This window comes from Podarcis vaucheri (genome assembly GCF_965113315.1).
Source record: "Podarcis vaucheri genome assembly, chromosome: 3".
Lineage (NCBI taxonomy): Eukaryota > Metazoa > Chordata > Lepidosauria > Squamata > Lacertidae > Podarcis > Podarcis vaucheri.
This window is the reverse complement of record NC_138761.1, coordinates 88,429,466-88,447,578: the sequence shown is the minus strand read 5'-3', so window position 1 is coordinate 88,447,578 and position 18,113 is coordinate 88,429,466. Positions and strand designations below refer to the sequence as shown.

Here is an 18,113-nt window from a genome sequence, read left to right as displayed (position 1 = left end):
TAAGTAACAGAAGTGTTCTCTCTCTCTCTCTGGCCAGTACTTGTCACAAGATTAGATCTGGGTGAGAAGGCTTTCAAAGCAGTTTTCTAGGTCATATAGGAAGCATCTAATCCATTCCAACCACCCTCTGAAGGATAATGGCACGCATGCTATCTGATTTGCCTAATTGTATTTCACTGGAAGAAAGGGGGGGGGGGGGAGGTTCCAGGTTTCTGAATCATGTAAAGTATTTTTAAAACTTCTTTAAATCTGGAGTCATGCCTGCAAGCTAAAAACCCATTAACACACTGCAGAAGAGTTTTTTAAATGGCCCTGAGCCCCAGAGGCTACAGAGCTGAAGCTTATCACGTTAGTGAGGCTTAAAATGTGGAGCTAGGCTAGGTTACAGATTCTGAAGGCTAAACCAGTGAAGCTCATAACTCCTATTATTTTTGGTATAGAGCTCTGTTCATGCAGGATCGAGAGCTGTGAATCATCTGAAAACAACATTTGGAGCCTCACTCAGTATACAAACACTGAGCATAGTACGGCCTCTAGTTTGTGACTACTTTTTCTCCGTTGAGATATGAAATCATATTTTCTTTTTTAAAAATGAAATTATTTTAGACTTTCCTGCATGCACATTCCTTCAAATATGGTTCCCCTGCCTTTTAAAAGCGAATAAAGTTTTTTAGGTAATATTTTTTTCCAACAAGAAAGAAAACTTAGTGTTTTCCCTTTAGATGCAATATGATATTGCATCTAAATGATATGAGTATATAGCTCATCTGCTTATAAGCTAAAACCTATTTCGATTGCAACCAAATTACCATTCAATCTACATAAATATTTCTCTTTTCTATTCAGATTTCCATTACAATTACACTCCAATTGCACCTGTTGTCCAATGTGATGATTCTGATACCCCTGTCTTGGAATAAGACAGCCACCTTTGCAAGCAGAGTGGTTGATGTCTCTTGTAGAACATGCTAAAATCAGTTTGTTATGAGGAAACAAAATACTCATTTTTCAAAACTTTATTTGAATACAGATGGGATATATGAAAAACAAGACCTGATGAGAATCATTGCAAATCAGTGGGGAATTGCCCAAATTGTAATAGAAATTTACTAGACTTATATAATATTTTATGTTAAACATTATTTTTTAAAAAAGTTACTTAGGTGGTGGTGGTGATGATGATAACAACAAAATTAAAAATAAATTCCAAATGGCCATCAGTAAGTTCTCAAGACAGCAAATCAATGAAACACATGATGGATCTGTGAGGGCAGAAATGGTTTGTAGCAAGTACCTTTGCTGAATTAGTTGGTTGAGTATTTGTCCAACTGTTGTTGGACTGTAATGTTTTCTACCTGCAGCTGTCCAAGTCTCTCTCTCTCCCACTCACCCCCACCCCCATCGCCATATTTTTGCCAGGGCTTTTAGGAAACAAAATATTGTGTGGAAATCTGTAATGAGCAGAACAAAATTACCTTTCATATCACCTAGGTATAAAACTGTATGTTTTCTTGTACTGTTGCTGAGACCAAGGTGACAATTCTGGACATACCAGATCCAACTGCATTGACACTGATATGATGTGATATCATCAGCGCAGTGTGCAAATTAGGCCACCTTATTAGCAAACATATTATGGTTGGGTCTACAGCAGGCATGTCCAACAGGCAGATTGCTATCTACCGGTAGATCACTGGACGTCTGTGGTAGATCGCAGTAGATCGCATGACGCTTGGTGATTCCCCGCCCCCCAAGCTTTGGTTCCCCTAAAGAAAGCTCAACAACTTTGCCTGTCAATAACAATTGGTAGATCACAGCCAGTATTTTTGTGAGTAGATCACGGGAGTTGGACATGCCTTGTCTACAGTATCAACATTGGCTTTCAGTTGAGTAGTGCTTCTCAATGTTATATGCTGCCCATGTGAGTAGGTTTCTATGGCTCTGTGTATTTTTCTGAATTTCCTCAGCAGGAGTCATATTGCATTCAATTGGAGCATTGGTGGTTTCATACATTTCTGGATTCAAAACACCTTCAGAGTCAATATGTCACATCTGAGCCATCCATACTGTTCACTATTCCCGTAACATGTGATGTCCTGAAATTGATTGTGGCATCCAAATATCCAGGTTAGGTCATTCAGCTTTTGAGTCTGTGATACATCTTGGTTTCGTCCTTGTTTTGAAGTTAGGGTGTTGCACAGAAGGAAAATTAGGAGCAGGGTGGATTTGCTGGAGGTGGCTCTCCGAGATTTGTGTTTACTGCACAAACTGAAATTGAAGGTTGGCACCAGGCTATGCAGCTTATCTGGAAGTAAACCCCAAGGGCTGCTAGAGCACGAAGTTCTCCCTGGGGCTGTCTTGTACGTCACCTTGAGGTTCATTGCATGAGGCAACTGAAAAATACAGTAAATACATTATAAATGGTGCTGCTGCAACTGCCAAACCCATACATTTCCCTGAAGAGTCTGCCCACACATTGCTGCAGTAGAAACAATCTTAACATTCAATACACACGGGACTACCAAATATAGACACAACAGTCCCCACTGCAAATACAACTGATGCTTTAAACCTGCTGCATTTTTATTCTTGTATTGAATATCTGTTGTTTAGTTTAATTTTAATGGGTTATATCCTAGGTTCACTGGAATCAGTGGAACATCTCCTAGTCATTATTAAGTTTTAATGTTGATTTAAGTAGGGCCTGATTGCAACTAATTAGTTCTGGATATGACCCAGATCCTCTATATGTTGAGGATTGCATTGAGAGTTGTTCTGGAATGGCATTTATCCTTTTTAAAAATAAAACAAAACAACATTTGAGCAAGCTGAATAACAGCTTACACATGACTGTGAATAAGCAGTATACAAAATGTAGACAATAAAAATAAATGTAAGAGTTCCTTGTGCCTTTATCCTTATTCTGAGTAGCAGAGAGCAGATCTTGATTCTCATTTGAATTTGCATTCAGATATCCTGCATTGGCACTGACTTGCAGCTGGGTCTTATTAGTAGCTCGCTGCTCTTTTGTTCTTCTTCTCCAGGGCACTTGTTTGTTGTCTGAATTTTTTTCCACATTGTAAGTGCTGTGCCTTAATGTGTTGCTGCTGACAATGTCAGCAAGAAGGATTATTCTTTTCGGTCCTTGGAGCTTCAGCTTTCCATGAGTATCATGCCTCTGTTTGTTGAATCCTCAGCGCAAACACAAAAGGCTAAGATTTCAGAGTCCTGGTTTAAGGTGGCATTAAAGACATCATCACCCACCCTAGGAGGACAGAGGTTCACGCCAACCTCACGGCCACTGATCATCAAATTATTTGTAACGTGACAGGTGATGGTAGGTGTCAGCTGGAAGAAGAAATGTCTTTCCATAAATGCCAAACATCTCTCACTTCACTCTCAGGAAATGCAACTTGGATCATCTTTCTCTTCCTGGAAGACATTCAGCGAGCTAGAGGCCCCATTGATACTTGTAAATACGGAAGTTAATCACAAACTCTAATTTGGTCTCATTCAGTGTGGAAGAATTAGTGTTCATAAGATTTAAAAATAGCAGCTTTTTTCCATTAGTGCTTTTTAAAGCAAAACCCAAAAGGTAAATAAAGATTGCCTTACTAAATCTGATATGGGTACCTCTTACTACTGCTTCTCAAAAATAGCACTGCAACCAAGTCTGCCTATAGTTCAATGATTACTGTGTTCAGTTTATTGATAGCTAGGTATAAAAGCATAGAACACTTAGGAAAGCTAGAAGAGAGAGTCACAGGACTAGAAAAGCTTGAATGCCAACATAGTTCAGCACCCGTTCCTGAAGCAGGGCTCTCGGCAGATTAACTCAATACAGTTGTTGTCATGGTGTACAATAGATGTGTGATGCTTTCTGCACCACCAGATGTAGCAACCAGTCAGACCCATCCACTGATTGCCATGTTTCGAAAAACATTGAGCCTACAAATTGACCCCACTCCCACACACCTTCCTGACTAACTCAGTCTGCCTCTGATGCTCTGCTTTCCATTGTGCAGTTTGGAGGACAGTGACTCAGGTCTGTATCATGCCACTGACCTCACTTTTAAAGACCTGTTCATAGAGTAACGCTGAGTCGAAACCTGCAACTTCTATTTTGTGTTCATTTGAGAAATGCTAGCATAAGCTTCGATTCCTCCCCCCCCCCCATTTGCACGTCTTCCTTTCTTCCTCTTTGAGGGTAATATATAGGCCAGTTCCAGGGCTCCCACTGGCGACGTCCGTAATGAAAAGTGTGGTTCGCTAAAGCTTGAGGCAAAGAACCGAATCTCTCTTATTGGTATCTGTAACAAAACTCTGATTCTCTAGGCACCGAGCACAGAATGACAAATCTAATAATATACCTAAGAGAAATGTATGCGATTCTGCTCTTTTATGTACCTGTGACACTGTGGTGCAAGCTCAGCACCTGCTATTGTATTTTGAAGTTTGATACATATTTGTTCTTAAAGAAAGTGGCTGCTCTAAATTCTGCTGGGAATGTGAACATTTAGGGGAAAAACATGGCCCTCACACCATTCTTTCAAAGTTGCAAAACAGAAATAGTATGAGGTATAGGAAATAAAAAGAATTGTTCTTTTCATGGCTGTGATAAATCTGTGGAGGATAAGTCAACAACAACAACAATATTTAACACTTGTATATCATCTCCAAGAGGGGACACGGGTGGCGCTGTGGGTTACAACACAGAGCCTAAGACTTGCTGATCAGAAGGTTGGCAGTTCAAATCCCCACGACGGGGTGAGCTCCCATTGCTCGGTCCCTGCTCCTGCCAACCTAGCAGTTTGAAAGCATGTCAAAGTGCAAGTAGATAAATAGGTACCGCTCCGACGGGAAGGTAAACGGCGTTTCCATGTGCTGCTCTGGTTCGCCAGAAACGGCTTAGTCATGCTGGCCACATGACCCAGAAGCTGTACGCCAGCTCCCTCAGCCAATAAAGCGAGATGAGCGCCGCAACCCCAGAGTTGATCACGACTGGACCTAATGGTCAGGGGTCCCTTTACCTTTGCCTTTTATCATCTCCAAAGTGTTTCACATGCACTTTCTAGTGTTAATCCTTACATCAACACTGTTTGGTGAGTCAGTACAATTATCCTTCATAATGATGGTGGTGGTGATTGAGGCTGAAGGAGTAGCTTTACAAAGGGTACCTACAGAGTTCATTCAAGTTACAAGATTTGAACTGGGGACTTTTGGATTCGTTGCATGCTCTCTAGCCCCTGTGACACATCAGCACATATTAGTCTTACTGATGACTATTAATCATCATTGCAAGAGATGAAGCATCTGTATTTTGGGAGAGTACATAACTGAGAGTACCAGATGTTGAGAGCAGATGACAGAGGATGTTCATCACCAACATGTCTTGCTTGTCAAGTTACCATCAGCTACTGCTGGAAACAGAATGGCATTCTGTGGCTGTCCTTTTGTTTGTATGACCCATTAATAGATGAAGGTCTGTATCTTATGAAAACCATATCAGAACTGATTCCCAGGCCAAGTTGTCCTGGAACATTATAATTAGGAGAGCCACACAATGCACTTCCATTCCAAGCATATTTACTTGGAAGTGTCTACAGAGCTACCGATCCCAACACCATTGGCAAATTACAGTTCCCATTATTCTTTGGGGAAGATGTGCTTTAAACATGCTTTAAATGAATGGATGTGTGTATGCAATTTAGCTGGCTGCCTCTCATCATCTGTCAATGGTAGCGGTGGTCCTGGACACCACTGGTTTCTTCCTGTTCAACTTTCATAAACAGAGGTTTTCCAAAATGGCAGCTGTTCTGTTTATTTATGTGAATTAGACTAAGCTGGGAGTGTGCTTTGGTCATTATCCTGGCACTGAAATGGAAATTTTTCACTCCCTTTAGAAAATACGGAGTTGGCAGAAATGTATTTTCCTCCCAGTCTTATGTTCATGATCAAATCCAAGAGATGGCTCTCAGAATCAACAGACCTGAGAGTATAAATTGATTCATCACTCTTTCTTTGTGGGGGGGGGCAGTCATAAAGGAGAGGCAATTTCCTTCCCTGTTCATTGCTAATTACTTAATTGAAGGGCAGGTCAGTGTAAAATTCTGTTTATAACCTGAGAGTATTAAGCCAACATGTTGAATAGCTGCTGTATGCCAAAGTCCTAATCAGTGTAGGTAATTTTTTGGTCTCTAAAGAGGGAGTGTGTGCCAAGGCAAAAGTAAATTTTCAGCCAGTTAATTGGTGTCCAGTAAAGCAAAAGTCATTTATGATTGTCTCGGAGGATACGCTTTATATTTCATTTTCCTAGCCAGATGGTACACGCTACAGCAGTACCAGTGAGGGCATGGTTAATTGGAAAATTGGCATGCTTTAGGGTGATTAGCTCATTTGTATCAAAAATCTCGGCCATCAACCATCTCCATGCATCTCCTCTGCCTTGATATACAAGTGTTTCCATACAGTATCTCATCCTTTGCCTTCTAGGATAGTACTGGAAAACATAACGTAAGACAAGCTTGCTGGAACAGGTCAAGAGCCCATCTAGTCCAGCATCCTATTCTCACCGTGGCTGACCAGATGCTCATGGGAACTCATGAGTGCAACAGTACTCTGCCTACTAGGTCTGGGAGAGGTCAGCTTTTCAACATTGCGGTGTATCGCCAGCCAAACATTGTCATATGGCAATATATTGCAATGTTGAAAAGCAGAGGAACAAGCTGCATTGGTCCGGAGGTGCTAGGGTGAAGCCGCCCCAGTTCCCTTGGTGGGAGTGGCAGCAGTTTCACCCTGGCGCCTGATGCAGCCTGTTCCTCCCACTGGGCACTGGCAGTGCAAGGAGTCCCTCCACTGCCAGCACCTGGAGCAGAGGGAACAATGAGCCACATCAGCCATTCTTCCTGCTGGATGCTGGCAGGGGAGGGAGTCCCTCTGCTGCCAGCACCCAGCATGCGGAAAGAGACAGGTGAAGGAGCCATCATACTCTGGCTCCCAAACTGGTCCTGGGCGATGCATGAAAACATTGCCCAGACTTAATGCCCACCTGCAGCTCCCAGCAACTAGCACCCAGTGGCATAACATCTCACCCAGAGAAACTTCCATAACCATTTAGTACTCCATCTGTTAACCGTTCTCTGATAGCTTAGATGAAGATGTAAAGATCCAAGATCTTAATTGAAAATAATATTTTGATAGGTAAAAGCATGCAATGATGAAGCCCCAAATTACAATTTACTATGTATATGGCTCACACAATTATTTTGCTGATCCTTAGTTAGAATGAAACAGTGAGAATTTTAAAAATAAAAAATGGCAGAGCAGAATCAGCAGTGGGGGAAGGCCCTGTTGCGTTTCTCTTGAGCCAGGCACTGTCAAGAGGCATGGGAGGAGTAAAGTGAGCTTTAGACCATAGTGATATATCCCTTATAATCCCCACACTCACTTACAGAGCCATGAGGAGCACAGGAAGCTTGTAAGATATGGAACTGGGCAACCACACTTCTTTTGTTTCACTTTTTTTTTTCTAAACATTTCTTGCTTTTTATTGTTCTTATGTGCATTACTGTGCTGGAGTTCCTTAATGAGATGTAATATTCAGCTTGAATTTATGTTCCACTCCATTAACTCTTTCCTCCCCCTGCTTGAATTTTGTCTGTACTAATCAAGATTTTTTGTGAAAGCTTGTTCAGCAATTCTTCGATAAATGTGCCCTCCTTACAGGCTAATAGAGGTTAAAACACTGCAGCAGAGAGAAAACGATATCTTGCAGAAGGTTGTTTATGTTATACGGCATTTATTGGACCATTAACACTTTGATCTGCTTTCTGCTGTATCAAACCTGCACAATTTGTGACCCGTGAAGCCATATGCCACCTGCCAGCTATGTGTGGCCACCCAGGAGAAGCTCTATAAACTTCCAGGTTCTGCTGCTTACCTAGCACATAGACAGATTCATGGGGGATAATGCTGTCAATGATTACTACCAGCTACAATGGCTATGCTCTACTTCTGCTGTCAAATGTGGTATGCCTTTGAATGACAGATGCTCAGAATCACAGGTGGAGAGGATGCTGTGGTACTCAGGTTCTGTTTCTGGGCTTTCCATGGGCATCTGGTTGGCCTCTGAGAACAGTCAACTGGACTAGGTGGGCATTTCGCTTGATCTAGGAGGCTCTTGCTATGTTCTTAGAAAACAAAGAGTTCCATCCAGCACCTGGCAGGTCACAGTACATGACTACTACTAGCCGCATTTGGCTTGGCAGTAGGGATGGAGGAGAAATTCGTTTCCATATGCATTTAAGGCCAAATCTATCAGTTTTGCATTTTCTGAAGCAATATGCAAGCAAAAACACTGCTGTCCTTCAAAATTCACACTTATCTGAATTTTGCAGTGTAGGTTCACCAGCCAACCAGTGTTTATAAAAATACACAAGTTAGGGAAAACTGTGCAGGAAATGAGGAAATAATGGCAAAAATAACATGCACAGATGCATTGCTTTCAAAAATGTGTACATCTGTCAAAACTGCATGTTAAAATGTTTTCATTAGGAGGAATTTGCACTAAAATTCTGAAGGATTTTCATGAGAATTTTGTTTCAAGTCACAAATTGCTGCAAAATGTGGAGGATGAATTTAAGATGGGCGGGGGGGGGACTGAGAAACAGAGAGAACTGAAATTGACAGATCTCTCCATCCCTAGCAGTATTGCTGGTCTGCAGCTGCTTGGTTAATGTTTCCAGTTTCCACCTTTCTGTTCTTTTATTTGCATCCATGCATGGATCCTCATCAAAGTTGAATTAAAGCAGCAGCAGCAGTAAAGAAGTCTGGATGTCTGCTTTCCTTCCAGCAACCATGATACGGGGTTTTTTTGGTTGGTTGGTGGAAATGGCATTATATCACTTTCATAATTCTAATGTACATGATGTCTGGTGATGACATCTGAAAGGAAGCAGCTTCTTGCAGCTACATGACAAACAATATTAGTACCCTCAGTAACAGTCAAGGGTTTGGTTTTTGTGTGGTTTTTTAGATAGATAGATAGATGATAGATGATAGATGATAGATAGATAGATAGATAGATAGATAGATAGATAGATAGACACACACACATCCACGCAGCAGTAGAAGTCAGGCCAAGCAGTTTATATGGGATGGAGTAGTCTTCATTCTTCATAGTTTTGAAGAGGGGAGTGGTTTTTAATGTTCCCAAAACTTGAAAGAAATTATTATTATTTTTCTGTCATCAACTTGTTTTATAAATAATTTGTTAGAAAACATGTTTGTCTCTCTTGAAATTTAAAAAGCTACATTTATTTTTTTTAGGTTGCATTCAAAGATCATTTGGGGTGAAATTCATCCCTGGGCAGAAGGCCAGCGAACGGCCTGCGTATCAAATAGCGCTTAAGCTGTGCGTAGCTCTTGTGCTACTGCACTGGGCCGAATGCTAAATGTCTGATCATAAATGTGCTGCGCGTATGGGCAGCTTGCCAAAATATTTGCCCGGTGAAAGATAAGAGCCCCTCTCTGCAGGGTGTGGTGAAGGAGCAACAGACAGGAACTGCTGCCAGCAGACATGACTGAGTATGTGAGCTTCCTGCTTTTGGCCTTCAGCGAACATTTCACAAGCCCTTCTCTAAACTGGGAAAGGAAAGAAGCAGCTTCATGCATCGTTTCGGCACTTCTGGAATAGCCCTCTCTTTATGCAGATAGCCTTGGGTACATTCAGAGCCTTCGGGTAATTAGCGGATGACACAGAATGGATCTCTGCTTACACAGGAGTTATTTAGTGCCATGAGGTTATAGCCCTAGTCAAGTGTGTTTGTTCATGTACGCATTGTGTGATCCAGGTTGCATCTGCTGGCCTTTTCATAGTTGCACTGAACCTTCACTTGTGTACCCAAATACATTTAGGCTTCCTCTGTGTGTCATCTGGCTCGCTCCATTCTTTAGGGGAGACATGGCCAAACTGGGCCCTCCAGCTGTTTGGGGACTACAACTCCCACCTTCCCTAGCTAACAGGACCAATGGTCAAGGAGGTTGGGAACTGTAGTCCCAAACAGCTGGAGGGCCAGGTTTGGCCATGCCTGCTTTAGGGTGATGAATCCCATACAGGAGCCAACATGCATTCAGGTATAGGCTTGGTGCAAATGCAACTCTTAAGGCAGTACAGTCTCTTGAAGACCATAGAGTTGCATGAGTATCCATGAGGACATCATTGGTATTTTAACTTACATTTGTTTTCGTCTTTTCACCCAATTGTCATTTCTCTCTCTCTCTCTCTCTCTCTCTCTCTCTCTCTCTCTCTCCCCCCCCCCCTCGTCTCTTCATGTAGGAAAGTGTTTCCAAATGGGATTCCAGAGGAGTATTTCTTAACAGCCACATTCCGTGTTAGGCGAAACAGCAAAAGAGAACGGTGGTATTTGTTGCAAATTTTAGATCAGCACAACATGCCACAGGTTAGAACAAATAGTCTTTTGCCTTCCCAAGTGTCAGGTGATAGATACAGCTTTGTAGAAAAGCAGATATTTTCCTATCTGGGATCAGAGTATACTCAAGATGTTTTTGCTGTTATGGCTCTATATAGAATCAGTAACTGTTCTGTAATACAGCACTGGCATGGTAAGTGTGTAAGCTGCCACCCAGGATTGCTGTGAAACTGAAATTCTTTTTTGAGTTGTGATGGAATAGAGACGTAACAAACAAAAAGCAAATTAAACAATAAAGGGTTTAGAACTGATGCTTGATGATGAAGTTGCATGGGAGACTTTTTTAATGTCCAAGGGTGGGATCCAAAGAGTCTCTTGCACAAGTACAAGGCACATCCGGCTGCGTATGGGGAGTAGTGATTTTTACCTGTATCTGCCAGCAGTCGCTCCTACACTATATCCAGTGCCATTCTGGAGAATCCTTGATCCTCAGGAATGGCTGTATGTGTGTGTGTGCGTGCAGTGGGAATGAGGAAGCCCCAGTGGCCAAACAGAATTCCACTTGTGATTCTCTGCATCCTACCAACATATAATAAGGTGTGAACTTTTAGTCCGTTCTTTGCTGTTTTGCATTTCCATTGTTTCAGACCGCTTCTAATTTGACTGTGCTTTTTTTCAGGTTTACATCACCATTGACGGTACAAAAAAATTTGTAGAGTACATTGCACAGTCCACCCAGGGGGGCTCATTGCACTACACCTTTAGAAGTCGGGAAATACACCCTGTTTTTGATCGGCAATGGCACAAGCTTGGCATCAGCGTGCAATCAAGGATCATTTCTCTCTATGTTGACTGCAGCTTAATTGAGCAAAGGGAGATTGATGAGAATACTACTACAGACTTTCAAGGGAAGATTCTTATTGCTACCCATTCTTTAGATGGCAAACCTGTAGATGTAAGTTGGGTTGACTGTTAAAGTATATTTCAGTGATATAAAAATGGGTGATCAAAACGTATTTATCCCTACAAAAGAAAAGCTTTGCAAGTTATTAAGGTTATGTACTGAGACCCTTTGAAATAAGAAACCTGATTCTTAAGAGATCAAACAGTAGTAGCGGATGAGGTTGTGGGATGGAGATAGTTACCTGCTCTCCTGGCAGGTGAATCACTGCTCCTTATTGGGAGGCGTGAAGTGGTGGCAAAGTCAGTGCAGTGCGAACATGACAGTGCAGGCAGTCTAGTGCTCCTGTTGGTGCATTTGCACCATGCTGTCCTCCTTGCCAATTTACTCCTTCCTCTCTCCATTCTAGTATGCAGCAGTGACTCACCTGCTGAAAGGTCAGATAAAGATCGCCGCCACACCATGCCACCTGCTACTGTCAAACAGGTGCCATAATTTAACATATCAGGTTCCATATAGGCACATTATCATTTTTCTAGTGTGCTTTTCCTCTTGCCAGTGCAGGATTGGCAGTGGGATGGACTGCACTGCATGTAACTCAAAGCGTTCCAGAAAACTGGTTAGGAACAACTTGTGGGCTTCCCACAGGCATTTTTTTGACCGTTCTGAGAAAGGGGATGCTGGTCTGATCAAGCAGGGTTCTTTTTATGGTCTTAGTCTATTGTTGTACAGTGGTACCTCGGGATGCGAATGGGACCTGTTCTGGAGCTCTGTTAGCATCCTGAAGCAAATGTAACAAGCGATGGTGCGTCTGTGCGTGCGCGGATCGCATTTTGCCGCTTCTGTGCATGCGCGTGACGTCATTTTGCATGAGCGGCAAAACCTGGAAGTAACGCGCTCCATTACTTCCGGGTTGCTGCGGAGCGCACTCAACCGGAAGCACATTCAACCCGAGATATGACTGTATACACATTACTAGCTTAAGACGCAGCTAAGTCATTCTTTTTCTAACTTTGGATTGAAGCTGGTTTGGGGAGAAATGCACCAAGACACATTATTTCGGGGGGGGGGGATATGACAGGAAAAAACCAGGTTAGCTATGGGGTGTGTACACTGCTTTTCCAAAGCAGCAGTGGGAGTGCACTGGATGTGGAGTAAATGGGCGTGTGTACATGGCCTAATAGAAAGGACACAAAAGGAAAAAAGGGGTGTAGAGATGAAAAGAAAGCATTTAATGAGCTGCTTCACATGTCACACTAAGCCGTAGTTCATTTTGAACTGTGCCTCCCACTACTCGGGTGGCTTCCCTCCACCCCCACGAATGCTTTGCCTGCCACAAACAAACCATGGTTTAGGCTGTCATGGTATGTTTATTTCAAATACACCAAGGGCTCATGTACTTCCTCTTGCCCCATGCCTAGAAAGCGTGGGTCTGGGCGATTTCCCACTTCTCCTGGGCTTTCTAGGCATGGGTCCAAGCCATTTTGCCTTCGGCTTGCTGCTTTCCCCCAGACAACTCACTATTTAGCACTAAATCAGAGCAAACGTCAATCTGGAGCAAACCCAACTGACATTTGCTCTGATTCAGTGCTAAAGATCAGGTTTTCCCGGAGGAAAGCAGCAGGGCAAATGGAAGTGTTGGTGAGGCCTGAGAGTGGTGATCCGGAAATAAACTTAAGAGTAAACATTGGTTTGTTTCTGGCTTATTGCTCGTGGTTTATTTGAAACAAAACAAACCACAATCTGGGTTTGTATGACATGACAAACTATACTATGTCTTGTTTGTGCCACAGGTGCAAGAGAGAAATACATAGGGATGGTAGGACAGTCACATAATCCATGGCTTTAAAGTGACTTACTGTTACATGTGAACCAGCTCTGTAGGATGTAGAAAGCATTTATATTACACATTTTCAATTTTACATTGCCTCAGCTGAGGAATATGCAAAAGTGACTTTAATATAAGCTGTGAATCACCTCCAAGTAAGATTTCATTTTTTAAAAATCTGTAGTAAGAGAGTACTACTACCTATTTTCACATTCCCTTTATTCCCTCAGTCCTATTCTTTTGTTCGTGCATGACCACCAACTCCTTTCCATCTGTTTTTAGACTGTATAAATGTCTCACAATTCTCATGCATAGACTTTGCTCTGCAGCATGCACACTCTTGCGTAATGTGCAACTTTTGCGAAAAAAGACACTAGTCAACTATTTTTTTGTAAGAGGATCAAAGCAGTTCAAATATATTCCAGTATTTTTATAGCGAACTCAGTGTACCGAATTCTCTGCTCCTTGCTGTGCAGATGATTCAGTACATGGGGGAAACAAATATTTGTTCATTCTGTTACACATCATCCCAGTTTTCATAAGCGGTGTGAGATTCCAGGGGTTGCAGGCCTGCTTCCCAGGGTCTGTGTTGCCTTTTGGGACAGTGAGACACAGTAGAGTCTGTGGTGTCTTTAGGACGTATGGTTTATTTTATACATATATACAACCTGTATCTAGATGGAGAGAGTGCAGAACATTCACATTCCAAGAGGGTCCTCTTCCTGCCATTGCTGCAGCCTTGAATCCCAAGAGACCCCAAACATCATATATGGCCCACTCTGAAGCATAAATCAGACTGCCTGCCTTGTGCCCCCATTGCAAAAGGGACACCTCCCCCCCCCCCCGTTTACTTATGTCCTCCTCCACCCTGGAAACTTTCCCCTCCCAACTCTGGGAATGTCCTTTGCTAATTACTTTGAGCTCAGGGCGGGGTCTCCCCACTCTGTGTCCTGCAGAGAGCCTTTTGCCATTGTTGATGACTTTCTTGATGGGTTAATGTCTTTGTTTCATAATGGCCCATCCCCAAGCAATTCCCTGGTCAGGAAAACAAGTCCAGCCTGTAGTCTTACGCTCCAACCTTTACTTTGAGCAGTTGAGGGGGCAGGAATATATATGAAGGTTTCATTTCATAACCTTATTGTGCTGCAGTGGGACATGTCTTGTCCTCTCAGTTCTGCCAAACGTCAGCCATGCCAAGAATCCTGGAACCTCCTGTGCTCCGTCCAGCATCATTTCTGTGGCTATGAGAAGCTGATTTAGCTGACCCTGGTTCAGAATGACCAAGTGTTCCTGCCCTGCCTTCTAGCAGAGATCCATACTTCCACCCTAGAAAGGAACAGGGAAGTAGCAGTATCATCTCTTCCCTGAGGATTGCCAGGCCAGTTGCATGCATTAGTGTTGGAACAGACAGGCACCTGGGACAAAGCCATGTCCTAAATAATTTTACTATACTGTTACTAGTATTAAGAGTGGATGAGTTTGTAAATAAAGGTAGCACTCCTCCTAGAAAAAAATCAAAGAAGCATGTTTTGGAGAGATATACCTGCCAGTTTTGAAACATATCCTTAAAAAAATATCAAGTAAGTTGGCCAAAGGACTGTAGGAAACTGCAATATTCATTGTGGTAGATAAATGCAATTGCTTTAAAAAAAATTATACAGTATAAATAAGAGCTGTGTTTGGCTCAATATACTTGTGTTTTGTATTATCAGATTAGATTATGTGGGCTGCTCCCGTGTTCACAAATAATATATGCAAGTACAGTATTTTAAAATGAAACACTGTAATGTGCTTTCTGAGTTTACAACCCAAAATAGAATTTGGCGTACGTAATCCCATTCATTTCTATGAGTTCAAGTGGTTTAATTTTGTGCTGGATTGTGGTCACAGAGGTTTCAGATGTGTCAAGATTGATTACCTTATAAAGCTGATAAACACCTCTGTGTTTACTAAACAGATTGAAGTTGGCCGCATGATAATATACTGCAATCCCAGTCTTGCTGCTCAGGAGACTTGCTGTGAATTATCAGAGAATATGGTAAGTTAAGAAAATAAAAAATGCAAGTTATCCCCCCACCCCAGAAACACACAGATCGGTACAGTCCTTCTTTCTCCATTTAGAAATGCAAATAAATTTCATGGTATCATAAGATTAGTCCATTCTTCAAAATGGAAGTGTGACCTAGATTAGTTTTTCATGCTGAAAAATATGGGATGGGAAAGGATCAACACTTGAGAAACAAGAATTCAAACAGAAAAGGAATATTGAAAACAAGAGAGATTTCTTTGGGCAACCGTTGTCGATGCATGCCTATATCATGGTTTCTGTTTGGGTCTCATTAAACTTGATCAGTACAATTGCTGATGTAGGTGGAGACGCCCATTATATCTTTTAGGTAGAGTATTTGATAAACATAAACATCTGAATACTATCTGCAAAGAATTCTTAATGATGGGCCTTAGGTCTTATTCAGGCTTGCCCTTGCCCCACTACTTTCCCCTGGAGGAAAGCCGATCTTTACTTCTAAGTCAGAGCAAAGGTCAATTAAGTTTTCTCTGGATTGATGTTTGCTCCAATTTAGCACCAAAGAGTGGGTTTTCTGGGGGAAAGGGGCAGGGCAAGGGCAAAACTGCTTGGATCCATGCCTAGAAAGCAGTGGGAAACCACTGTGGGACCTGTGCTTTTTAGGAACATGACAAGCCAAAGTCTGGATGCGCTCTCATTCCCTCTCTCATTCTAGCTAGGTGTTATTTTCTGTTTTTTCTATTATTTTTTTATTTTCCCCAGTTAGAAGTATTGTGCTGTTCATATGGCTAAGAACCTAGTGGATTAGTCTGACCCACAAGCTAGCCACTATACATAAAAGCACAAAATATTTTGCTAGTTCATTTATAACATCCTTTAGCTATGTATTTGACATTTTTGTGATTGTATTTGCCACATCAAGGATATTTTTTAGAAAAAGCTTAAATTGAATTTTGCATGTAAATCAAGCCCTCACAAATGGAATGATAATGTGGGTAATTGCAGTCATATACATACCTACTCAGAATTAATAAGCCCCACTGAGTTCAGTAAGCCTAACTCTCAGATAAGTGTGTATATGTTTGCAGTGTTACATAAGATCAGTGGTAAGATGCATTTCCCCCCCCCCCCATTGTTAAAGAATAAAATATATGTATAGCATTTAGAAGTGTGTGCAAAAAGGGTGGTTGCCCAGGCTGCAATCCTATTCCCATTTACCTGGGATTAAGCCCCATTGATCTTAATGGGACTTGCTCCTGAATAGGTAGGTATAGAATTACACTGTAATTTTCATATCCAAACATGCTAAAGCAATACAGTAGATGAGATTTCCACTTGCAGCGCCAAACTCCCTCCCTAGGAAGTAAGCATCATTGAACACCACGTGACTTGCTTTAGATTTAACTTCCATAGAATTGCTCTGTGGTTCACTAATATTGGTTTTCTAAAATTAAAATAAAATAGATAATTCACGGCCTGATTTTGAATTCAGGTTGCTGTTTTCATAATGCTTGCATCAACGTGGAGTTAATTTAATCCTTCCTTCCCCTACAGAGTGTAATCTCTACAGATGCAAAAGGCACTATAGAAAAAATGTTTTGATCACTGTAGATGTAGACTTAAATCGGAATAATATATATTTATTATTTCAGTGCCCTTTGGAAGAAAGCTTGAAAACTACTGCAGCATCACCATCAACTGTTCATGTTGGTGAAATACATGCACTTCCAATAATGGAAAAAAAGCCTGAAGAAAAATGCTTTTGTTCTTCAAATAAGGTACAGGACTTAGTTGCTTATACATAACATTTTTTGCTTTTTGTGACCTGTAACATTTGTGCTGCTGGCTAATAACTTTTGCTTTTTGCTTTCACCTTTTGTCCCTTGTATATTAGCTAGTATTTAACATTTGTGGAAGTTACGTTATTTTTAATATAGACTTCACAGATTAATGGAACCATGCCAATGGTGCAACAATGGCCAGCTATTATATGCTCCTATATAATAGATAGGGCCATAAAGTTGTTCTGCAACGGCTGAGGCAGTAATGTGTTAAAGATGACATAGAACCAATGCACATCCATAGCCTCTGTGAAACAAATTTTACCATAAAAAACCCCTCAAGAGGGTTATTCTGTCAGTGTAAACACACACCTAGCACAAATGACACTGACTGTTCAGAATTACAGGAGATTAGAGGAATCTACAAGGGAAGCAAATACTAATAATAAAGGGTTATTTCAGCTACTTCAAGTTGATTGGATAAATGTCACTCCAAGGTATACTGCAGAGATGAAATTTCCAAATGGTATGAATGATTGTTTCCTGGAATAGCTAGTTTGAGAGGCTGCACAGTGTGAGGCAGTCCTTGGCTCTTTCCTAAGTGGCGCATAGAAACTGGACTAGGATGTCAATATAGCTGGACCACTATGGAAGAACAGCTCTGATGGGAGTTCAATTCACAGATATAGATAGAGACATAAGAGTCTGAGAAAGCACCAGCCGTGGCAATCTTTAATAGGTGAATGAGACAAATACTGGGACACTCAAAACCATGATTCAGGGTCTTAGAAGCAGAAATCTTAGTAGGGGTCTGGGCCATAGCTGTCAACCTTCCCTTTTTTTGCGGGAAATTCCCTTACTCCAGCGCTGCTTCCTGCTGCTATCCCGGATTGTTAGATATCCCGTAGACTGTCCCTGGGATAGGTGAGGCTGCTGATCCCTTATTTTCAAATCTGAAAGTTGACAGCTATGGTCTGGGCACCTCGAGACAGCAAGAGGAATCACTTGTGAATCAGTAGCAGGTACATTACAGAGAGACTGCATATCACCTCACAAGGAGGTTATCAGCCAGACCCGTGAACTAGCCTGTTTGGAATGGGTGACAGCTTTTCATAAAACATTGCTGATTTAAATAATGTAATTTGCA

At 41.7% G+C, this 18,113-nt stretch overlaps 1 protein-coding gene across 6 annotated transcripts in view; it reads left to right on the top strand.

The window, feature by feature from the left end:
* Window positions 1-18,113, top strand: part of COL19A1 (collagen type XIX alpha 1 chain) — a 190,163-nt gene that overhangs the window by 39,212 nt on the left and 132,838 nt on the right. For all 6 annotated transcript variants that reach the window (XM_082218263.1, XM_082218259.1, XM_082218261.1 and 3 more), the window contains exons 5-8: window positions 10,337-10,460; window positions 11,110-11,385; window positions 15,117-15,197; window positions 16,838-16,963. In XM_082218263.1, the coding sequence (XP_082074389.1) occupies window positions 10,337-10,460; window positions 11,110-11,385; window positions 15,117-15,197; window positions 16,838-16,963 (607 nt within the window). The remainder of the gene's footprint in view (window positions 1-10,336; window positions 10,461-11,109; window positions 11,386-15,116; window positions 15,198-16,837; window positions 16,964-18,113) is intronic.